The 25,655-nt window shown below is 40.4% G+C and overlaps 1 protein-coding gene across 2 annotated transcripts in view; it reads left to right on the top strand.

Annotated features, from left to right (window-relative positions):
• Positions 1–25,655, top strand: part of stard9 (StAR related lipid transfer domain containing 9) — a 93,822-nt gene that overhangs the window by 37,082 nt on the left and 31,085 nt on the right. For both annotated transcript variants that reach the window (XM_018096600.2, XM_012969276.3), the window contains exons 4-16: positions 15,436–15,552; positions 16,930–16,962; positions 17,114–17,175; positions 17,331–17,443; positions 19,668–19,737; positions 19,966–20,038; positions 20,154–20,221; positions 20,321–20,418; positions 21,118–21,318; positions 22,219–22,316; positions 22,644–22,721; positions 23,809–23,883; positions 24,434–24,613. In XM_018096600.2, coding sequence (XP_017952089.2) covers positions 15,436–15,552; positions 16,930–16,962; positions 17,114–17,175; positions 17,331–17,443; positions 19,668–19,737; positions 19,966–20,038; positions 20,154–20,221; positions 20,321–20,418; positions 21,118–21,318; positions 22,219–22,316; positions 22,644–22,721; positions 23,809–23,883; positions 24,434–24,613 — 1,266 coding nt within the window. The remainder of the gene's footprint in view (positions 1–15,435; positions 15,553–16,929; positions 16,963–17,113; positions 17,176–17,330; positions 17,444–19,667; positions 19,738–19,965; positions 20,039–20,153; positions 20,222–20,320; positions 20,419–21,117; positions 21,319–22,218; positions 22,317–22,643; positions 22,722–23,808; positions 23,884–24,433; positions 24,614–25,655) is intronic.

Raw genomic sequence — 25,655 nt, 5'->3', positions numbered from 1 at the left:
AATCCTCCTAAATGGCATTCAGAGTGACCGCTCTCTCTTTTTCTCTCTTGGGCTTCTATTCCAACCATAGAAACCAATACAGAAAATATTGAAAAAATACATGGCGCTCATAAATTTTGTTGAAGCTGAGTAAAGTTGGGTGGCCATTTCAACAGGTAATCCTGCAGTCTTGGTGGGTCAAAGATTATTTGTCCGGGCAGAAAAAAGAACCACTACTCCCCTTCACTTCTTGCTGTTGTAATGGTTCCGGCGGCAGGCCCAAATGAACAGAATAACAGAAATGGCCACCTTGACAAGCATTGAGAGTATGGGTTCTAGGTTATCAGCCATGGAGATTTCAAAGCTGTGTGCTTGGCTATGTATGCACATAATAATACATTCTACACAATAGCTGCTCCAGCTGTGCAAAGCCCAAGCTTAATGTATGCTACACTACAGGAAAAATAAAGGGGAACAGTGATTTTTATTCAAACAATTTAGAAAAATGAACAGAGATGCTGATTATGCACACTCACTTGCTTAGAACAGTATCTCAGATTAATGCACAAAGAATGTGTTGGAATGACAAATGCTCAGTTTATGGGTCCCACAAACCTCCAATGTCAATTTAAAATGCAGCTGCTAGAATCAATGGATTTTATTATTCAACATGAACTAAGGGATCTTCAGCAAGGGCAGTTCAGTCTCAGCTGTCTATTGTAGAATGTGCCTTAGCACAGGATTTTGGTAGAGCTCCCTGGGAAGGATTGTCTGGCTTTTTTGCCGCAGTGCAGAAGAAGCCAATGATAGAAATGCAGAACGCGTGGTTAGTATTCTCACTCCACACTCACAGTCTATGCACTGAAACAAAGCAGAGTGTTTTGGGGTCTTTTTGTATTTACATCATGGGTGTCAGATATGTGGCTCTACATCTGCTGCAAAAATATAAATTCAGCATCCAGCATCTCTTGGATATTGGCAATAAATAACGCTATGCTGCTTTAGTGTCTGCACGCCTTTGAACTGCAGTGAGAGAATACCCGTGCCCCTGCACACATGATGCCCATAATAAGGGGATGCAGATGCCTAGTGGTGCTCAAACATTTTGTCATGACTTTTTTCATGACTTGCTATAGATTTAATTATACTGGAATTCAGGGAAAAAATTCATGGGGTATTTTGCAATTTTTTTTATTAAATGAGGCACATAGCCTACCAATTATGTATCTTACATGACATAGGACACCAGTAAAGCTTTCCATGTGTTACAGTCCCTTGTAGCTTAAATGATTTCTGTATTCTCTCAGTGGCTCACCCTGTGGATCCAGCCTCAGTGCTGTTTCTCCTCTCCAGGAAAGGGCATGATGTTATCTGCAGGCACAAGACCAGTTGATCTGATGCATTTTTCAGCTGTGTATCTCTGGTTACAAAAACCAGTTAGTTGTTTTCAGATAAACACAGGACGAGAATTTGCTCCTACGCTGAAAAAAAGTATTTGGTTGTGTCTGCACCCACAGCCATTGCATTGGCCCGGATGCAAGCAAACACAGGGGAATTCAGCTATGTGCCTGCACCCAGGCAATGGCTCCGGGTGCAAGCACAACCAAAAGTTTTTTTTTGAGCATATTGCAGTTTTTGATTTTTGACCTGCGTTTATCCAGGCTGTCCTGTGTGGAATTAATCAAGGATCAAACATGCAGTAGCTTTAATTTCCCAGTTTGGCTGAAGCCCTATTCACATTGCTGAAAATAGTGCCCCTTTAAAGGAACAGTAACACCAAAAAATGAAAGTGTATAAAAGTAACTATAATATAATGTGCTGCTGCCCTGCACTGGTAAAAGTTGTGTGTTTACTTCAGAAAGTCTACTATAATTTATATAAATAAGCTGCTATGTAGCCATGGGGGCAGCCATTCAAAGGAGAAAAGGCACAGGCACATAGCAGATAACAGATAAAACACTATTGTATTCTACAAAATGTATCTGTTATCTGCTATGTAACCTGTGCCTTTTCTCCTTTTTTCCAGCTTGAATGGCTGCCCCCGGGGCTACACAGCAGCTTATTTATATAAACTATAGTAGTGTTACTGTAGCAAACACACCAGTTTTACCAGTGCAGGGCAACAGTGCATTATATTTTTATTACTTTAAAGCTCTTTCATTTTTTGGTGTTACTGTTCCTTTAAATTCGTATTATTTAGATATTTTCCTGTCTGCTGCAGGGCCCTACTTCCACCTCCATAGTTTTATTCACAGTCTTCACATAATGATATGATTGTGCTCTGCTCTTATGCTTCCTACAATTATCATACTGTCAACTTGCAGGGAACAATGGCAATTCTGTCTTTCATAACATAATGGCTTGTAAGCATTGCCCATGAAATCATTGCCCCTTTACATCACATTATGGGTACTGTTTATAGATGTATGTTAATGCAGAAGTATTACTCTGAATGTGGAAGTGTTTATTAAGGCTAATCTTTTCTAGTCTATTCAGCAAATCCCTGAATGTCTGCTGCAGGTGACAGTATTACAGTTGTTATTAGGGCCCCTACATGCTTTGAACCACAGTCTCCACTGGGGAAAAACTGAATTGATTTAAAAGCTTTCTGGGCTGGGCAACCTAGGGGTAACTGTATGTGATGTAGCTAATCCTATTACTGTAGGGGTGTCAGAATCAGTGTAATTTACACAGTATGCTGTAGTTTTGCTGTTTCTTACTATTCCTCCTCCTCTCATAATAATCATTTATATGTCTGATTGCAAGTTGACATGCTCATTGCTTTGGATTAGGCATTCATTATAGATAAGTGTAATGGCCTTGTACTGTTATGTGTATGGATGTGCAGGATGCCATAGCCAAGCAGTAGGACAGCACCCTCTCTTATGTAAAAATGAACATCTGGAAAGAAGCAAAACTGTGGTTTAAATAAAACATTCCAGCACTTATTTAAGGGTATATAATTAAAAGTCTTATAAATAATCCATCTTTTTTCTTGAACCGACAAAGAACTAAAAGGAACTGCAGTAAAACAGGATGGAATATATAGAAGGAAGGAAGCCATCTGTGTAAATAAAAATAGATATGTGTGCTGGTAAACAAGCCGGTTCTAAATTCTGTCTCAAACTCTATGACACATAGAAAGAGAAGGCCTCTCCGGGGAAGGCTGTTGTTTTTATATAGCATTGTTTGTACATTTCCTGAATTTGGCCTCCAGCCTCCAGGGAATGATAGCCTGGCACATGGCTGGCTTTGTTTTATGGAACAAAACTTGCTATTAAAACAGTTGTAGTTCCCTAAATCTTCCATGTCTGAAAAGAAAACTGAAAATATAAAACCAATGGCAGTTTGGTGTATAGGACTGTAGCTCTGGCCCTGGGTATCAGCTCTGTTGTTTGTCATTGTAATCTTTTGCAGGGTATGTAAAGAGTCTCAAATTCCGGTATATTCTGGAGGTTTGTCACCCACAGTAGCATAAATTTACAACAGGTGATAAATTGTAAGCCTGCTGGCTGGCTGGATTTGGCCTTCATCATGCCCAGGTGCTCCACTGCCTTCTCTACATGGCATCATTATCAGTCTGCTGCATGATAAATTTTGGACTTCATTGGTTCAATGAAATACATCAAATACAAAAATAAAAGCCATAAATAAGTAAAAACATATTATAAATATAGCATGTTGTCTAATAAAATAAAATATGATTACAATCATTTTTTTCAATATATATCAATTTTATATTTTAAATTATTTTTTGAGTCAAGCAGCAGTGGCATTGTGCTTTGGGCACAATAGGAAGTGCACTTGAAGGCTGAGAGCAACGGGGGAAACGAATAGCAGTGGGGCCATGGAATCTGAGCAAGTAGAATAATCTTGGGCTCCAGTATTAATTAGCCCAGTTCTGGAGTCGAAACTACATTTCTGACAGTGCCTTGCACACTTCTGCTATTCTGTTTTTTGCTGGTCTGTTATTTACAGGTCATAGGCATGTTCTGTGAGAATCGGGAGTCTTGGCTAGAGGAGTGCTGATTACTGCAACACTGTTTCACTAGTACATTTAGTCAGGGCGAGCAGTGGGGAAAATAGCAAAGGGTAGGCAAATATTGCTTTAAGCAATAACATTTCTAAATAACTTAAAAATTACTTAAAATTGTGAATTTAGTTTATATTGCTTGCTTACAATTACATTTGTGTTTAATATTGCAGAATTTTATTATTTTACTTAACCTTTAAAGACATGCTTGAAATCAAGCTGTAAAAGTAAAGCCATAAACAGTGTAACAGTTTTCTGTTTAATAAGAACCAGATTTGCACCTTCTGGCTGCAGTATTTATTTCATACTATATATAGGGAGTTGTTGGATTGTAGACAAATTGGAAGCTGTGTTTCCAAAGTTGTTCTTAACCGAATATCCCCTTTGGGACAAAAAAGTTGGCCATACACTTAGGGGCACATTTACTAATCCACGAACGTCCGAAAAGCGACCGAATGCGTTTTTTTCGTAATGATCGGTATTTTGCGACTTTTTCACGAATTGTCGCAAATTTTTCGAGCTCAATACGAAAGAGTCGCGAAAGTCGTAATGGCTATGAAAAAGTCGCGACAATTCACGAAAGTCATAATGGCTATTAAAAAGTTGCGACAATTCACAAAAGCCATAATGGCTATGAAAAAGTTGCGACAATTCACAAAATTTGTAATGGCTACGAAAAAGTCACGACAATTCGTGAAAGGCCATAATGGCTATGAAAAAGTCACGACAATTCACGAAATTTGTAATGGCTACGAAAAAGTCGCGACAATTCGCGAAAGTCGTAATGGCTATGAAAAAGTCGCAACAATTCACTAAAGTCATAATGGCTATGAAAAAGTTGGGACAATTCACGAAAGTCGTAACAGCTATAAAAAATTTGCGACGGTGACGAAAAAGTTGCAAAATGTTCGTTTCCAATCCGATTTTTTCCCATTTGGGATTCGGATTCGTGGATTAGTAAATCAGCCCCTTAGGGTTTTATTCATCAAAGTATGAGTTTGAATCCTGAATTGGGAAAAATTTGGATTAAATACGATCATTTCTGATGATCGCAAATATCACGAAAAAAATCGTATTACTCACGATAATATCGTATTGGTGATCCGAAAGTCACAAAATCCGAACGATCGCAAACAGCAGGAAAACCTTTCCGACTTTGATCCGTCTGTGCATGATTTTGGAAGTCTCCCATAGGACTCAATGGCACTTTGCAGCTACAACCTGGCCCAAGGAAAGTCTCCCATAGGGCTTAATGGCACTCTGCAGCTCCAACCTGGCCCAAGGAAAGTCTCCCATAGGGCTCAATGGCACTCTGCAGCTCCAACCCGGCCCAAGGAAAGTCTCCCATAGGGCTCAATGCCACTCTGCATCTCCAACCTGGCCCAAGGAAAGTCTCCCATAGGGCTCAATGGCACTCTGCAGCTCCAACCTGGCCCAAGGAAAGTCTCCCATAGGGCTCAATGGCACTCTGCAGCTCCAACCTGGCCCAAGGAAAGTCTCCCATAGGGCTCAATGGCACTCTGCAGCTCCAACCCGGCCCAAGGAAAGTCTCCCATAGGGCTCAATGGCACTCTGCATCTCCAACCTGGCCCAAGGAAAGTCTCCCATAGGGCTCAATGGCACTCTGCAGCTCCAACCCGGCCCAAGGAAAGTCTCCCATAGGGCTCAATGGCACTCTGCAGCTCCAACCCGGCCCAAGGAAAGTCTCCCATAGGGCTCAATGGCACTCTGCATCTCCAACCCGGCCCAAGGAAAGCCTCCCATAGGAAACAATGGTACTTTGCAGCTCCAACCTGGCCCAAGGAAAGTCACGATAACGAAGCTTGAATGAATCCGAAACTTTCGTACTCGGCGCGACAGTACGATTTTGTCACACACATTTTGTCGCAAAGTACAAAAAAGTCGCAGAAAATACGCACAGTACAATCAAATACAATTTTTTTCCACAACTGATTGCCATGGTACAAAACTTAGTGCAACTTTAATTCGTAGCCCACACACACCAGCTTTAGTTGTAAGCCATTTTGTGCCTATTAGTGCATTTCCTATGCTGGCAGCTTATAATGTAAAAAGTTTAAAGAATATGGAGACAATAACTTGGGTGATGTCCAAAAGATTAGTGCATTATAGAACATAAAGTATGGAGATCTGCCACATTTTTATTACCCTGTGACAATCATTGTGGCATTTACAGAACTGATATTACTGTGTGACAATAAGACCTATACCCCCATATATAGTACAATGTAAAAGGCTCTAAGTTTGCCCAAATGCAGTAACCCTTAGTGCCGAAAAAGCCAGTGGCATTTACTGTCATTGGCAAATATCTTATTGGCTTAAATGGGTTACTGGATAAATTAAGTGTGTATATATGTTGGATTGTGTGAAAGGCAAAAATCACAATTTTTGAAAATGCTTCCAAATGTCACAACAGTTCAGTCCAGTCCCCCTGAAGACTCTTAAATGTGGGCCAAAGGGACTGCAACATTTGTGACCCTAGCTTGTTCAAAGGCACCAAATGATTATTCTACTCGACAAGCAAGTCCCAAAAAAAAAATCATTTCCCTTATTAATATTTCTGGTAGAGATACACAGGGCATATAATAAAATAAAGTCTTAAATTACCTATCTCTGCCATCCTGCCAGGGTCAGACTGGGCTGGCAGGACACCAGAAAAAACCTGGTGGGCTCTGGCCTTTGTGGGCCTCTGCTCCACCCCAGATCGTGAGCGGGTGGAGGCTGCCGGACTTTATCACTGGGCTGGGGGCACCCTTAGGTGGCAGCCCCAGTGGGCCTTGGGCAACCCTGCCTGATACTGCATCCTGCAATGGTTTATAGCATGTTTGCACTGTAGCATGGCATCCTCTTCTGTGTTCTAAGATACTGTAATCAAGTGCACGTGTCTGCTTGCATGCAAGCTTCTGTATGTATGTTCTAGGAGAAGAATATTTATTTCTGCCATCAGGGGGACCTAAATTAAATTCTCTCATTTACAGCTAAGGGTGTTTTTTTCTTCTGTCTTCTTATTGTCTTTTTCTTTCCTATTAATGGCATTGGTATCAGGAGTCATATCTACTAACAGGGTGACTAAAATATGGGAAAGGTAACAATCATGAGTCTGGGGTAGCATTCACCATGGTACACTGGTGAGCATAGGTCACCATTACAGGGGATTTTGTTGGAAGCTCCGCTATACATCCAAGAAAATAATTAACCATAGGGTTTATTGGAATGCAGCATTTTCAGCATGCGTGTAGATGTTATAAGTAAACTAAGCCCATGCCATGTTTGTGTTGTTTGTTGGTCGCTGGGAGTCCTATTGCTTTGCCCTATATACACCACTCTATGAACTCCCATTTGGTTACTTAGAGACAATGGAACTTCAAACATCTCTTCCTTGCTTTAATCATAGTTTACCTGCTGTGCAAATATTTAGCAAGGTTCCCTCAGCCACCCTGTATACACACAAATGTGCAGTGCTCATAGCTTTCTGAGGGCTTGGCCAAATTCTCAGCTAACCCTGGGGCTACTTGTCCGCCTGGAGACATTCTTGTGTCCGCAGACTAGGGCTTTAGGGCCCCTTGACAAAACCTTATTGGGTTGCACCATATACTAATTTGTGCTACAGCAATCCATGTGAATAACCTTTAGCTTTATAAGCGACTGGAGAAAGATCTGGACATGTTGGCTCCACTTGCATAACAGGGTACTGTTCAGGTAAAGGGGTTGTGACCTCTTGTATAGCAGATAGGTTACATGGGTATTACAGTGGCCAATTACTTACTGGAAAAAGCTTTTATTGAGAAGCAAAACTCCCAAACATTTCTTATATCACATGGAGTGGGGGCTTAGCATTAACTTATTCCTTATTTGCATTTTGTTTACTCAGTGCCACATATTCACGTAGCAGAATATTTTAGGTGCAGTTTGCATTTATTCCTAGTATAACACTGGAGGCAGAAAATATTCATATGCTCCTCCTCCATAATTATATACCTATATTCATCCCTCACATGGTGCTTTGGGCAAAAAATCTAATTCTATGTATGCTGTCCATTGTTCCTATCCTCAAAGCTACACTTAATTTCCCTGCCATTTTCCGCACGATTTCTGTGCTGGCACATTTGGAGCATTTCAATTTGTTTCTTGGATGCTACTGGGAATGAATAATATCACTTTTTGTCAGACTCACATACCTGTTTCCTAGTGCTGTGGCTGCCCAGCAGTTCTTGAACTACAGCTCCCAGAAACCCAAGTGAGTGCAGATAGATGTAATTCATTAACCACAGGTTGCAAATCCCTGACCTCTACAATAAGGAATATCTTGTGTTGAAAAGGAAGTAGGAATCTGGAGTCAGATAAGGACAAACTGCATGACAACACTTTTTGGCCAAACTGCTGGACAGAGGAAACGCCTTAGAAATAAACACTGTTATTTTTACTCCCATGCAAATCTTTTCTACAGAGAATACTTAGCAATCTGAGCAACAAGAGGGACCCAAGGAAACAGCATTGTATTTTTATTACAGGGATTTTAGGGTACTGTTAATATATTTGTCTAATAATTTTCCAGAATCTGGAGCAGAAATTGGTAAGTTTTATATACTGAGAATTAAATGACCCCCCCCCCCAAAAATACACAGACTCTCCCTCCTCTTTTACTAGTCAGGTGCTTTCGAAAACCACATTGTATTAATATGTGCTCGTTTCTAGCCAACTTTTCCCAGGGTGCTAGATTTTAAGGTGTACGGAACCGTGTTAAAATTGATAATCGTTACTGTATATGGACCCTCGTATGGTATCAGTCTGTTTTGCCCGTGGGCCTATGAATTTGATACTGTATGCATGTATGTATGTATGTATATCTTTATTTATAAAGCACTACTTATGTACAGTGGCTTGCAAAAGTATTCGGCCCCCTTGAACTTTTCCACATTTTGTCACATTACAGCCACAAACATGAATCAATTTTTTTGGAATTCCACGTGAAAGACCAATACAAAGTGGTGTACACGTGAGAAGTGGAACGAAAATCATACATGATTCCAAACATTTTTTACAAATAAATAACTGCAAAGTGGGGTGTGCGTAATTATTCAGCCCCCTTTGGTCTGAGTGCAGTCAGTTGCCCATAGACATTGCCTGATGAGTGCTAATGACTAAATAGAGTGCCCCTGTGTGTAATCTAATGTCAGTACGCTATGTGTGGCGGAAACTAACACTGCACATCACTCTGAACACACCATCCCCACTGTCAAATATGGTGGTGGCTGCATCATGCTCTGGGGGTGCTTCTCTTCAGCAGGGACAGGGAAGCTGCTCAGAGTTGATGGGAAGATGGATGGAGCCAAATACAGGGCAATCTTGGAAGAAAATCTCTTGGAGTCTGCAAAAGACTTGAGACTGGGGCGGAGGTTCACTTTCCAGCAGGACAACGACCCTAAACATAAAGCCAGGGCAACAATGGAATGGTTTAAAACAAAACATATCCATGTGTTAGAATGGCCCAGTCAAAGTCCAGATCTAAATCCAATGGAGAATCTGTGGCAAGATCTGAAAACTGCTGTTCACAAACGCTGTCCATCTAATCTGACTGAGCTGGAGCTGTTTTGCAAAGAAGAATGGGCAAGGATTTCAGTCTCTAGATGTGCAAAGCTGGTAGAGACATACCCTAAAAGCCTGGCAGCTGGAATTGCAGCAAAAGGTGCTTCTACAAAGTATTGACTCAGGGGGCTGAATAATTACGCACACCCCACTTTGCACTTACAGTATTTATTTGTAAAAAATGTTTGGAATCATGTATGATTTTCGTTCCACTTCTCACGTGTACACCAATTTGTATTGGTCTTTCACGTGGAATTCCAATAAAATTGATTCATGTTTGTGGCTGTAATGTGACAAAATGTGGAAAAGTTCAAGGGGGCCGAATACTTTTGCAAGCCACTGTATATAGCTCTGTACAGTATGATATCTGCCCGTGTATTGCAGTCTTTAGAAACACCCTACCTGGGGCTACTTACAATACAATACATAAGGGCCTAGAATTAAGCTGAATTTGTTAACATTTTTTTTTAAAGTTTGTATTATTACCAAAACCAAATATCTAGTTTTTATAGCATTTTATGCCTTCTTTATACACATTTCCAATACATAAAAAAAAAGGTAATGGTTAATTTGTCTGCCTGTGCTTGGTTAATTGACTAAAGAATGAATTGTAGTACTCCTTTGGGCATGGCCCTCCTTATATCTTACCTTATCTGTCTGTTGTTGCTTAAGGTCCCCATACACGGGCCGATTGTAGCTGCCGATATCGGTCCCTTGGGGGGAGGAAAACCAGGGGCTGAGGGAATGTCCATCATGGATCAGGTCAGGGCCAGGGCCCACCAGGTTTTTTCCTGGTGCCCTGGTGGCCCAGTCAGACCCTGATAGTGTTACATTGCGGACCTACATATCCACCAACTTGTTCTATACATAATAAGCCAACCAAACTCTTCTCAGTCTTGACTGATAGTTACAATATTTTTGTGGTTCCTGACACTGCTGGGATTGTTTTTTGTGTTCTTTGGAAATGAAATAAAGTTACTTACTACTGAATGAATTGGATCTATTATCTGTAAATCCATTATACAGAAAGCTTCAAAATATAGGGAATTATTATCCATAGAATCCAACTGATTTATCCATAAAATCCAGTGATGTTGTTTAAGCTGGTGCTGTTCGCTGCATTAGGCTGGCTACTGTTGAATTTGCATTGTTTTATCTGTACATTCCGTTTCATCCACAGCTGCAGAGTATGATATCTTTGCTGACTAACTGTGTGTATTAGGATGAAATATAAAACCTTAAATACTCTGCTCATATGTGCAATCTAACTGAGTGAAAACAGATGTTAAATCAGAGCCATTTTTAAAAAGTAATAAAATAATTGAAGTCGTGTACAGAATTTTCTCGGCCCAACTTCAACTTATTCCTGGATGCATCTGAGCATGGGCTTGATAGCAGTGCAGATCAGAGATGTCTAATGTAGAGCCATTGGAAAAAACACAAAATATGGATTGCATGGCCTTTCCCAGTATTATTACAAGAAAAATACATTTTAGGGTCCACTGGTTCTTCAAACTTATGTGGACTCTTGTTGTCTTCCGAGAATGGGGAGTTCCTGAAAGATCCACCCCGTAACAGTGGTTAACCTCATTGCCAAGATGTTAACTAATGAATAAAATGGGTTTGAAAAGAGTGGTTTACGCCCTAAGTGACATTAAGCGTAGAGACAGAGCAGGCTGGACAAAGCATCTAAAGCAGTGCTGTCCAACTTCTACGGTGCCGAGGGCCGGAATTTCTCTAGCATACATGGTGGAGGGCCGCTAATGGAAGCCAGTTTTGACCACTCCCCTTTTTGAAACCACACCCACTTCAAACCACACCTATTTTATCACAATGGTGGTAGCACAGCAAAATCCCAAATGCTTGGTCCTTACTGTGGGGATATCAACCATCATTCATATGTGAAAGAATTATGTCATATTGTAAGATTCGAACTATATATAATAATAATAATATAATATTAATAATAATATTAATCACCCCTCTTACTAGGGTTTCGGTTCTTTTGAGAAGCAGACAAATAACCCACACGAATAAGTGTATATTAAAATGAATATATTGAGTAGCAAATCAATGGACGGTTACACTTAAATGATTAGTTAACAAACACAATATTTATACATTATTTACATTTACAGATTAATGACAAAATCTACATTATAGCTACCGATGAACAAAGAACATGGTGGTCTGATTCCTTGCCATGGCCTTCTCTCTCCGGTCTGTCTCACATCCTGCCCAGTCACTTCTGATCCAGTCCCCAGGTGCTCCTCCCAGGTTCTTCCACCAGGTTGCTCCCCCCAGGTTGCTCTCTTGACCACTGTCCAGCCCACCTTTATGCACCTTTCAGCCACTGCCCCCCACATACCAACTGATCAGATGGGGTTGATAAAAAACCACACCTTGCCCATTGGTCAGTAACTGTTGAGTTTTATGGCTTCTCTGAGACGTACTGTCCCACCATCCACAGAAAAACCCTTAGATATGGAGATTTGGCTTCGGGTGCAACTTGAAAAACTGGTTTATAGTAATCAGTTTAGTAATCAGTAGAGCTCCCCCCATACTCAGTGTATAACACAATAGAGCCACAAACACACATATATATTTATATATATCACAAATAATGGCACCCAAATACACGATTTCTTACAATATTAAGATATACCCTTAAATTCCATATGCCTCCTCCTCCCCTGTGGATAGCAGAGCAACCCCCAGTACATAATTACACACCTTAGGGACCATTTAATGGCTATTTCCAACTGCTAACAAACTCCCACAACAAACCCCTGCCAGGTTCACCTCCCACAAGCAGCATAGGGCAAGCAGAGTATGGCACACACAGGCAGCACTCTGCCTGTCCTATGCTCTCTGTGTGTGCCATACTCTGCCTGTCCTACCCTGCCTGTGTGTGCCATACTCTGCCTTCTCTATGCTGCCTCTGTGTGCCATACTCTGCCTGCCCTACCCTGCCTGTGTGTGCCATACTCTGCCTGGCCTACCCTGCCTGTGTGTGCCATACTCTGCCTGCCCTACCCTTCCTGTTTGTGCCAAACCCTCACTGACCTATGCTGCCTGTGTGTGTCATACTCTACCTGCCCTATGCTGGCTGTATGTGCCATACTCTGCCTACAGTACCTATGTCTGAGGTGTGAAGAAGTGAACAATGGGAGTGATTACAGTCTGAGCCTGAGGTGTGAACACTGCAGGGGGTGAACAATGCAGGTATTAAAAGGTGTGAAAAACACAGGGGATTACATTTTTAAACAATACAGAGGGATTACAGGCTGAATCTGAGGTGAGAACCATGCAGGGGGCCAGTTAATCTCAGTACTGATACCATTTAATGCTTACTCAAAGGTAAGCCATCAAAGCAGCCAGACAGGTGGGGGGCCACACAGAGGGGGGTCGAGGGCCGCATGCGGCCCGCGGGCCGCCAGTTGGACAGCACTGATCTAAAGCATTTCTCTATGAATATCAATGGTGCAAGTTTTCTACCATGTGCATCTAATGTATTAATAGAGTTTTCTTCATATGGATTTAGTTAAGTCATAGACCTCCTAAAAGTAAAAATGCCAAACTGGGAAGGGAGGGAAAGGCAAGTGGAACTAGATTATATTATACATGTAGTTAACATTCTGGAGTCAGTTTAGTGTATTATTACATGATATTATGTGGAGCTCCTTTACTGTTATAAGTAGAAATGCAACAAATCCAGGATTTGTTCAGATTTGGCTGAATCCCAGCCATTTTTTAAAAATTTGCCAGAATCTTCAGTGTTCTGGCTAACTAATTCCAAACCCTTAAGGGCTCTGGCACACAGGGAGATTAGTTGCCCGCGACAAAACTCCCTGTTCGCGGGCGACTAATCTCCCCGAGTTGCCATCACCTGCCATCCCACCGGCGAAAATGTAAGTAGCCGGTGGGATGGCACACGCGGCGGCGCGATTTCGGCAAGTCGCCCGCGAACAGGGAGTTTTGTCGCGGGCGACTAATCTCCCCGTGTGCCAGAGCCCTAAAGAGTTGTGACTTTACAGCTCTGGACAACTGATCCAGATCACAGATGAAGCAATTTTTTTATCTCAAATTTAAATATGCCCATCAGACTTTGTATTCATCTAAACCTTTTGTGGATGATTGGATATGTGCAAAAATGATCGATTTGTTGCTTCCCTAATCATTGCGTACTTGCACCAGTGCAGGTAATAATAACAACAACCAATCAGTAATCAGTTCTGCTACAATTTAGAAAGTGGCAGCAAAGAATGGATTAGAACAATGTTGTTTGGACAACTTCTGTATATTAAATTTGTCTATGTAAATGTAAATAAATGGAAAATAATGCTTTCCCTTTGGTAGATGTTTGTGAACTAAACGTGAGCAACACGATTGATATCTTGTTTGTTTAAATGCACAAGTGCTTGGTAAGGTGTGTTGCTTTAAAGCTCTGTTCACTTGGGAAGTTGCTTACAAAAAGTAAACATTGTATAATATCCACAATAAAAAGCTTGATTTTTTTTTGTTAATGTACTAAAAATAATGTGCTGTGACACTGTTTGCTCTACTCATTTAACTATTGGGAATCCGTAATGCATGACTGGCCTGCACTGGTCGAAGGGCTTTCAGCAATAAAAGACCTATGTCTATAGCTTGGAATCTTCCTGCTGTTACCTTGTCTTTCAGCTTTGTGCACTGTTATATCTCTTTACACAATGCAGGAGGAAGGATCACAGTCTGTATTGGTTCATAGGTCACGCATATTAGAGCCTGTTTTACTAGAGAAGCACAATTCTGGATGTAAGAGCTATGTCATACCAGGCATTTTCTATGTTGGTGAAGAATAAACAGATCTGTTTCTATCTCAGTGTGGACTGCTGGCACAGCATTGGCTTTGAGTACAGACAGTCCAGATTTTTGCGCTGAATCGCAAAAGTATGTATTTTCATACCAAAATCCTCCCATCTGTGCAGTAAAAATATCCCCTGCCTCTCAGTCATACTAAGTGTCATTTTCTTGTGTGCACAGACTTAGGCAAGGATAATTTAGTAGGCAAATCTTTATACAGAGTTTACATACCGTATTTGTACATGTTGATTTAACCACTTTTAATGTAAAAAACCCAATGTTTGGGTTGAACATGTTAATGATAATAACACTGAATATTTGATGGGTATGAAATGTCAATAAAGATGGGAGGAGATTTGAGGAGCTGACGGGTTGCCCCAGTTTTGTATCTGGGGTTGGTGTATGTGTGATAACTGATTGATTGTTCCGCAGGCAGATTAGTGAGCATTTGTAATAACTAGTTGGCCAAAATGCCCTTACTTTGAAGTAACTCAGACACACTCAGACTAGGTCATTGGTCCACACAATTTCTCCTTTTAGCCTCCAAGAGGTTGATTGGACAGTTCACTCAGTTATGACTGTTTAGACATTGATCAAAACTAGTGTTTGGGCTAGGCTAGTACTGCAGGAGTTCCTTTTTGCTTAATTTAAAGCTAGCAGGTACTGTACATTGAAATATGTGCCCCAAAAACATTCTTAGAGACAAGACTAAGTATGCAGCAGCCACCCAACATCTTTGGGAGGTAGTCTTATGTACTATGTGCCAGTTTAGGCTTTGTAGCGGGAAAACTGGTGTCCTGGTGACAAATCTTCTCATGTTAGATAAATATAGAGAATATATTACAATGTAAGAATGTTTGTTATACATCAATGTAAAACTTTATGTATGATGGTATTCAATAGTTGCTAAACTGTATTTTTGTATGTGTTCATATTTTGTCTGTATTAACTTTTGCCATTATATTCCATTGCAGGTTTTTCAGGATCTGGGTACATTAGTCCTTTCAGAAGCCATCAGTGGTTATAATGTTTGCCTCTTTGCATATGGACAGACAGGATCAGGGAAAACCTATACCATGATGGGGACACCAGTGAGTATTATCTGTTCAGTTAGCCGTATGATTAATTGAATTGGTTTATGGGCTGCCCCCTGGCAGGGCTCCCATTAGGAACCCTAAGTATTGATTTAGGGGTCCCCTTTGGTTGTAGATTTGATGGCTGCTCTAAAGTTGATATGTGATAGCTACTTTAAATCAGATATGAAAACAAGGTGGATCAGAGCTTGCAGGAAGAAAAGTCTCTTGTAAGAGCATCATGCCAACACAGGGCACTTCACTAAGCAAGAGGGGCATTAAGAAATATTTAGATGCAGACAGAATTGCCTAAAGTTGAAAAAATTAGAAGGATCAAAATTGTTAAGTAAGGAATGTTGGGCCCTTGCACTTACAGAACAACTGATGACCCCAAACACATGCATCAACTCAATCATGGATCAGTCGGGTTTTCTGTTTTGAGCACTGAATTGATTGCAGGGCCACTCACATTAGGTGAAACAGGAGAGCTAATCCCTTATTAAAGCCATCAGTGCACCTATCTTCCCTAGCCCTATAATAGATTACCTAGGTCTCTCCTATCTCATCAAACTCATTATTAAAAAGCTAAAGAATGCTCACCTCATAACCACTACCACCTATACAATAGGTGTCTGCTTATAAGAAAACTTTCTGGTGTGCATAGTTGAACACCTTTCCCCTTCAGTAGGCAAATCTTTATATCGACTTTGCAAATTTATCTATGTTGATCAAACCACTTAAAAAAAAAAAAACAAAAAACAACATTTTATGGATTGATGCCAAAACAATTCAGAGAACATGTTAATGATAATACTGAATATTTGTGCAGACAATGACTTATTCATGGGCAGAATGGCCCTTGCTTCCCTGGAAGTGATTCCCCTTTTATGCATGACATGTCCTGTACTAGTTGCCTGGCAATATGCCACTGAATGCAGTCTTCTTCCCTTTGCTTCATATATACAGGCTGGCTTGGTTCCCAAAAAAAACTGCAATATACAATACAAAATGCACAAAAGGGGCACCAATCTGTAAAAAATATGCTGACTATCAAGTCCCACCATTCATCCATCATGACAATGGTCAGCATATGGGTCTGCAGATGTTGATAATGTTTTTATCACTAGATTGGACATATACATACAGACATTATCATAAAAACAAAGGGACACAACTGGAATTTTCCAACCTGTCTGATTGCAGAAACAGCCATGACACAGAAATGTTGTTTCTGACAACAATATATGTGCATAAATGGGCAGCTTTTAGTCACTGAGAGATTCAGCAGAAGAGAAAAGAAAGGTGCTGTGTAGTATGATGCTATAGTAACTGCACTGCAGACAGAACTTGCCTATCACCCAGTGCTAACAGCACATTGTTCTTCCATTCCTGCAGGCTTCCATTGGTCTGACACCACGTATTTGTGAGGTACGTGTTCCCACGTTTCAAAAACATTTTTATCTTAGAATTATTTTCCATATATAAAATAATTCTAAGATACTGATTTCTATTCTCCTGCACAGTCAGAGGTATTGACTATGTACCAAACCAGTAATACTCTTGTCTGTGCCATTTGCAGGGTCTCTTTTCTTATGATGAAGGTTCTCCTGAAGCTCCAAACTCCTGCAGGACTGAAGTCAGGTAAGGGGCCAAGAGACACCCTGCAAAATAAAAACTCTAAATTGTTTATAGCGATACCTCTATCTATGTTTGCCAAGTATGCCCTCTGTATTTTATATTTGTCACATAATAAGCAAGCAGGAAACCAATTATTTGCTCTTTGTGATATGTTTTAGCTTTCTGGAAATCTACAATGAACGTGTCAGAGATTTATTGCACAAGTCTGAGCAGAAAAAGCCTTATACTCTCCGCGTTAGGGAACATCCAGAGAGAGGCCCATACGTCCAAGGTATGCACTGTTACTTTAAACTTCTGACACAGTCTGTAGAGGAAGGAAACTCTGGTTAAACAAACACACCATGGTCTTGACAGCAACTATTAGGGTTGAGGCTTATTCGGAAGCTATGTTTTTTTTCACTGCAGTGATTCTCTCTGGTGCAGTTGTGGCTACAATATGGAATGGTTTCGCCACCAGTGTAAGTGGGTGAACAGTGAGTGTCATCTATATGGCATATCCTGTAAAAAATAAACATATATGCTGTACGGGAGAAAGATCATTTCCATTGGTTGGTGCATTGTGGATAGGTCCTGTTCCTTTACTGAGGGTTGGGATCCCATGTGCTAAGCTCTTTGTGTTCCACTTGGGGTGACAAGTAGCATATTTTAGGGTCTGGAAGCTGAAGTAGGCCTCACTCATTGCTGGAAAAATAGTATTGAAATTGGGACCAGGAACCTGTCAGAGTAGGGCCCAGAGGAATAAGGCAGTCAGGGTTAGTGTGTAAGAGCGGCTCTGTGCTTCAAACAGGAGAATTAGCTGGAGTTAGAAATCCCCAGGAGATACTCACCTATCACAAGGGCCACAGTGCTAAGAGACCAAGGATCCACTCTCTTCCTCTGGAATGGATGATATCCACTGAGGGTGTCTGGTTCAGTTGCGGTAGATCAACCCACAGGATGAATCCTTAATTGTGTGTTTGTGTACATTGCTTTGGCTGTTCTTTGTTTTGCTACTGCAGCTACTGCATAAGGCTGCAAAGGAAACATGGCGTTATTGTTCTGAATTTGGCTGTCCGTGGTGCACAATTTCTTCTCCTCAGAATATGAGTCACTGTTTAACAACAATATACTCCTTCCATCACGTTAGCGAGGGCCTATCTGAGTAAGAGTCCTATGTAGCACATGTTGTAATTTACATTTTCACTCGTCAGGCTTCGTGGCAAATTATAGATTTACAGTATGCTCGAGGAAATCATGCTTGGAACAAAATATTTGTGAATTTAACATATGGATGTCAATAGGAGCTGCAAAATTGCTTGTCTCAGCTAAGGTATTGTCTAATGTATATATGTATATAATGTCTTGTTACTACAAGCAGAATGGCAGCTGTGACTTTAGGGAAAGAAAAATAAATTATATCAATCTTTGTGGAAAGGCTGGCCTTTTAACTGGCGTATTTGCTAAGAACTTTATCCCATTTTCTTGGTAGTCTGCAGCCACTAGACTGGATCCAGCATGACACATGACACCATGGAATTGTTTGTGTGGGCAACGCTGAAGAGAAGTGGCTTTGTTCAATTTCCTTTTCCCTATGGCAGCTCTGTAATGAACTAAAATAGGCGCATGTGAAAACTTGGCTCATGAAGCAGAGAGAGCCCTGGGGAGCAGCTTTTTTTTGCTTTCATGCCTGTGTTTAGCATGGACCATAATATTTTTATATGAATGTATTATTTTAACAAATGAAAGCAGCCGATTGCGCCAGCTAAAGATGATTTCAGCGTGCGTGATTAGCAACCTAACTTTCCCCTCAGGGGCACTATAAAGGCAATATTAATACTAATGTAAAATGGCCTTTTTAATTAAAGTGTATGAGTTGTGAAGTTTATTATTTCCTAAAAGTCCAGGCTCCTGCATTCCCTGTGCCCAAGAAACTATTGGCCGGCAGTGAGTGTTCCACTCCTAGGAGAGGTTCCTTTGGTTCCTATGTATACAGTAAAACCTCAATACATTCTGTGGGACCAAACATTGGGCACTACAATATATGAACCGTGTAATGTATTTCTAGAAACACCAATCAATAAGGAATGAATGGTGGCATGTGTCTCAGTGGTTAGTACTATTGCCTGGCATTGCTGGGGCTCTGATTGAGCCCAACCTGGGCACTATTAGATGTTTGTACGTTTAGCAGTGTAAGTTGTTTGCACTTCCAAGGAGAAGTTGAATGCATCATGTGTGCAGTCTCTGTCCCTGCTGACTGTGGGGATATGCTGCCCCCTAGTGGGTAAATATGTTCTTGGCAGGCAGCCTAAATCTGGTGCAATCCTGGGAAATCCCTGTACTAGGGTGGATTCCACAGCCTCTGTACAAGAGAGGTAGCATTTTATGGTGCAATACTTAATGGCATTTACCCTGAATTTTAGAACAGCTTGAAAATGCTCTTAAACACATGGAGTATAGAAGTATAGAGCAGAAGTGTATTATTCAACTGATGTTGCATTTTGTCCCTTGTGAAACAGGTTTGTCCCAGCATGTTGTAACGAGTTATGAACAAGTGGTCGCTTTGCTAGAGGAAGGCATGGAAAACCGGTAAAAACAGCAGGCCTGGAAATATTTTCTTTTGAGGATGTAACTATCCGACCTTTATTATTTCAGCTTACTTTGATATGTATGCAGTTGTACAGCACTGCAGTATGAGTGAGAGCTCTTGTACAAAAACTTTTATTCTGTTTCTTACTGAGTAAATGAGGGAGCAGATGGAAAATCTTTGTTCTGAACATAAAAAAGTAAATATAACAGCCCTTTTCTTTCCAACAGCATTACAGCAGCAACCCACATCCATGATGCCAGCAGCCGATCCCATGCCATCTTTACTATCCAGTATACACAGGTAAGTCTTTGCTGCTCCCATCTCAATGATAGATTTATCTAAATAAAGGCAACATCTGAAGCTTTATATTGGCACTAAGAAATAGAGACACCTTCCATTCAATCCATCTTTACAGGCCATGCTAGAAGATAACCTTCCCACAGAAATCACAAGCAAGATTAACTTGGTGGACTTGGCAGGAAGGTGAGCAAAACCTTCCAAGGGGTCAGTGTGGGTTTTCCTATTTGGGGTTTAATGCCACTGTATGTTATTTCAATTCCATTCATGGTTTTTGTGTCTTAGTGAGAGAGCTTCTCCTGAATATTGCAAAGACCGTCTAACTGAAGGCTCCAACATCAACCGCTCTCTAGTAACCCTGGGCATTGTCATTTCTACTTTAGGTATGTGCTCAATAGCTGATATGCTGGCATGTGTGGAGCTACAGTGCAGAGGGAGCCATGGCACACACAGAGTTTTAATCACCACTACGTGTTTTTGAAGCGGAGTGGGCAGATGTAGCTGCATTCAAAGGCCTACATGTGTCATTACTATAACAGCCACAATTAAATAGAGATTTACTCACACTCACCCTTTGTGTCTAAACTTCCTTTCACATGGTACATGTGTTTCTTATGGCCATGTATCTGGATTCAACTTCAGAGTTTTTTTTTTTTTAGATCAAGGGCTGCCCTAGGCACCAGACCTCAACCCACCCCCTCCTCTTGGCAATCTCCATATGTGTAGAAATTTCTGTTGTCCTGTCCATGTGCCAATCACTTCTGGATTTAGCCACAAGTATCAGGAGGCAGGCTGTGGAGATTTTTTCATGCACTTTTTTTTTTTAAATTTATCATACATGTGTGTTCGATGGCCACCTCCATATGTGGTAAATATGCCCATGTTCACCATATATCAAATAGTTAAAAAGTGGAAAAGACTGACTCGTGTTTCGGGGAGGTGCCCGGCCTCAACAACCAAAGAGCCACTTGATGATCTAAATGGGCAACATTGTTAATAGTATTTATGGCTAATAGTGTTAATCGTGTTTCCATTGGGCTATTGCACACAATTAACTATTGTCTAATTCCTTCTTCTTACAGCTCAAAATTCCCAAATGACAAGTAGCTGCCAAAGTATCAATAGTATAGCCAGTGATGGGGACAGCGGCAGTCAGGGCAGCCCCTCTGGAGGCAGCATGAATGGATCAAAGCGCCAGCCATATGTACCCTACAGAGACTCTATATTGACCTGGCTTTTAAAGGACAGTCTCGGAGGGAACTCAAAAACCATCATGATAGCCAGTAAGATTGAACTATCTTTCTGATATTACTTCTGTCGTATTATTCTAAGTAAAGTAAATATATGTTAAATAGTAAAGAATTATGGTGCCACTTGTATTCCTTACATTTCTGTTCTTGAATGCATTATTGCTTTTCCTCTAGCGAGGCAGTCTTTATAGGCTGCAAGGGAGCTGCACCAAATACTATGGCAACTGCAACTCCTGTGTCTGTACAACAAGTTTTTAAATTGCAAGAGAAAATAACTCCAAGATATTGCTCCTTAAATCAAGCAGGTAGCCTACCATCATGCATGACAATTTGCCACTGGAGGGCACTGCCTCCTTTGATTCAGTGTATAATAATGTGTTTGTACTTGTTTTGAATTGAAATATATTGATATATATTCAATCAAACAAGAATGCTTGATCTGCTATTCTAATCATTGCTTAGATATTATATGCCTAGTCAATTTAATGCACCAGATGATAAGAAAGATCCTTTAAATTAACTTTTAGGATAATGTAGTAAGTGTTGTTTTGTGAGAGTTTGCAATTGGTCTTTATTTTTTTTTTATTATTTTTTGTTCAGCAGCTATCCAGTTTGATATTTAGTAGCTATCTGGTTGCTTGGGCCCAAATTAACCTAGCAACCAGGCAGTGGTTTGAAAGAGAGACAGGAATATGAATAGAAGAGGGCCTAAATAGAAAGATAAGTAATAAGAAGTAACAATAACAATGAAATTGCATTGCAAATAATTCAAAAACTATAAATAATAAAGAAAAGTTTCTAAGGATAGGCCATTCATACATACTAAATGTTAACATGAAGGTGATCCACCCCTTTAAATTAAGTAATTGCAATGTATACACTGGCTAATTTTCTTAGAGGTTTTATTGTTTGATCATTTTGATGCTATTACAGCCGTGTCACCAGCGAGTAGCAGCTACAACGAGACGATGAGTACTCTGAGATATGCGTCCCATGCAAAAAATATTGTCAACAAACCTCGAGTCAATGAGGTAATTTTCTTTCAGCTTAATATCCATACAAGTGAGAAGGCTGCCATACGTAAGCTCCCTTTACTGACATTCACACCATAAACTATACCCAATTTAGAGCGGCATAGACTTTCTAGCATTTGACTATGGGATATGAAATTTCATGGGGAAAATGTCTCTCTATATATAACCTATATATAAGTGACAGGTCTGGAGCTGGCAACCCTCCTCTATATTAATATCCCTTTCATGAGAGCATTAAGTATCAAGGCCCATTCTCTTTGGTAGAACAGGGGTGTGCATTGCACTAAACCTCCACTGACACACAGGCCTCATTTATTTTCCCAGGATGCAAACGTTAAACTGATCCGAGATCTCAGAGAGGAAATTAACAGGTTAAAAAACATGCTACAAAGTTTTGAAATAGTGAGTATTATGATAATCTTTTTCTATATTTGTTACCAATAAGGATTTTATGGTGAAACTGTACAAGACAAAAGATCTATTTACCCCTTGTTCCTTATTGGCAACAGGCAGCAGTGTGCTCATGCACTCTAGAACTGAGAGCAAGTGCCATACACATGGGTATTGTATGCAGGGAGTCAATGTGGCATAAATAAGCATAATTCGCCCTTCCTTTTCAGAATTCAGAATAATTGTGTCCAACACTATAGAAATAAACATTTATGCCAAATATTAAATCTCTTGCATTTGGACACACAGCACCTGCAATGTAAGGGTGATGTATCATGGTTGGCTCGGCATCTTGAGCGCAGTCCTGCCACAAATTTCTTGGGGTGGTTCCAGGGCCCACCAAAAATATCTTTGCTCTGGGCCCACTGGTACCTAAAAGTGATACTGACACGAAAAAAATAATCTTCAAATTATAAATGTGCATAAAAAGTTACCCATAGGTCATGTTAATCATTTTTCGCTGATAGGGCTGCTTTTGTAAGTAATTGTAACCTAAAGTTCCTAAACCTGACTGTTTTGCCAGCCTGACTGTCCCTTCTCAGCCTGTCAGTTATAGCTTCTAATGCTAACAGCCTCCTACTGCACAAATATGGCCGCCCCCTTATAGGGGAACATGGGGGATCAGATAGGGAATGTAAAAGCATCAGGCAAATAGTTAAATGGCAAAATTAGAAAGCTCATGCAAAGACAATGTTATAATATATTTAAAAGATGGTTTATTTTAGGTGTCAGTATCACTTTAAAGCAACCCTGTGGTGCATAGCTTTTTAGTGTGTATGTGGGCCGAGGAGAGCTATCTTACTTTGATCCCTGGGAGGGATTTGAGAAGGAAATGAGCAAAAGGTTTGAGTAAGTGGTAGAAAAGAAGGTTAAACAAGGAGAGTGGGAGAGTGTGTGGTGCTGAGGAGAGGGGGTAATGGAGAGTACAGGGGAGTGAGACCAAAGCACAAGAAAGGAAAACAGCTATGAAATCGTGCACCGTTATGCACTTTGCCTTACTCGTACATGCATGTCTACTACAACTCTTTTCTCTCTCCAGAGAACCATCAGCCCTTCCTTCAGTGATGAAAAAGATGGGAATTTTACAGAGCTTGTCAAACAAAATGAACTGAAGGTTGGTGACAAAACTCAGATTCCAAGAATTCCCAACATGGGATAAACATTAACATTTTAAACTAGAAACAGTTATTGTTCAGCACAGTACAGTAGCACAGTGGCATTTCTGTCTTGCAGTGCTAAGGTTTTCGGTTCAACTCCAGCCAGGCCACCTTGGGGCTCCACCACTTCACCCTCATTGCAAGCCCCTTTCTTTCTTTCTTTGGATGAACAACTGAATTAACTTTATAAGAGCTGAATTACAGCAGTAACCATCTTACCATTTATTATCAGGCTTCCTTATTTTAGGATTTTCACCCCTAATGACAATGTACAACAGACTCAAATTCTAGACAGGCTTTAGTGAAAAGGCCAGAATCAATGGTAATTCTGAAGAAATACTAAAGAAATACTAGGGATGGGATGAAAAAAAAATCATTGTTCTCAGCACTTAGCATAAACAAGTTAAAATCAGATGTTGTTTGTGTGATTGTGTCTATAAATTTAGAACTGGAGGCTACATCAGTAGTTTTACTTATTACATTTTATGGGTTTTTTGTTTTTTTCAGATTGAGCAGCTCACCAAAGATTGGACAGAGAAGTGGGGAGATAAGGCAGCCATCATGGAGCAGTATAATGTGGATATTAACCAGGGGAAAGCTGGGTTGACAATAGACTCCAATTTACCTCATCTCATTACAATGGATGATGATATTCTAAGCACCAGGGTAGTCATTTATCAACTAAAGGTATGTGTTTAGAATATCTAACACTGGCATTGCTACAGTAGGTTCAGTGGAAAATCCTCTCTAGTGAGTCAGGGTGGGATAGCCAACCTATCAATCCCATCCATAAATATATGGAAATATAGGATCTGTTATCCGGAAACCTGTTATCCAGAAAGTTCCAAATTACAGGAATGTACCCTTGTGGCACTTTATAAATAAAGGTATACATACATGTCCCATAGACTCCATTATAAGCAAATCATTCTAATTATTCAAAGTGGTTTCCTTTATCTCTGTAATACTAAAACACTACCTATGCTGCATGAATCCATATTGGTGGCAAAACAATCCTATTGGGTTTATTTAATGTTTAAATGATGAACACCTTGATGGCACCCAGTTTTCTTCCAACTGCCCTTGTGCACGGTAAAACACTTGATTTATAGCAAAAAAAAAAAAAAGAACAGTAACCAAGGGACTTAATGGGCACCTGTCACGCTTCCCCCACCAGAGGTGTGGGTTAATAGAGCCTGCACTCCGGTTGAGGGAAGCAATAGTAGTCAAGCACTTGTGAATCCTTGCACTTTATTTACTGTATAAGCCAAATGTGTTTTAACAGTACAGTAAGTGGAAACAGTTAATAGCACCTATGATGTCTCCATCACATGATGGGAACTGGGTATATAATATGTTTGAGACCTTGAGAAAGGTCCCAAACAGGGGCCAAAACATTGATTGTACATAAATGTTCACATAATACAAAGTTTTTGATGATTTAGTCCCTTGGTTGCTGGTCATTTTTTGCTATTTTTGTAAAAATTATTTTTACACTTTATTGTAGACACAGTGTACAGAATACTTTGACATGTGTATATATATATATATATATATATATATATATATATATATATATATCTGTGTATGTGTGTGTACACATAATAAAAGTGGGCCACACTCCAAATATCTGTGTTTCTCAACGTTTATACCAGCGCTGTCCAACTGGCTGGCCGCGACCCCCCTCTGTGTGGCCCCCCACCTGTCTGGCTGCTTTGATGGCTTACTC

The sequence above is a fragment of the Xenopus tropicalis genome, chromosome 8 (assembly GCF_000004195.4).
Source record: "Xenopus tropicalis strain Nigerian chromosome 8, UCB_Xtro_10.0, whole genome shotgun sequence".
NCBI classification, from domain to species: domain Eukaryota; kingdom Metazoa; phylum Chordata; class Amphibia; order Anura; family Pipidae; genus Xenopus; species Xenopus tropicalis.
Note: the sequence above shows the minus strand (reverse complement) of the source record. Positions and strands in the feature narration are given on the sequence as shown.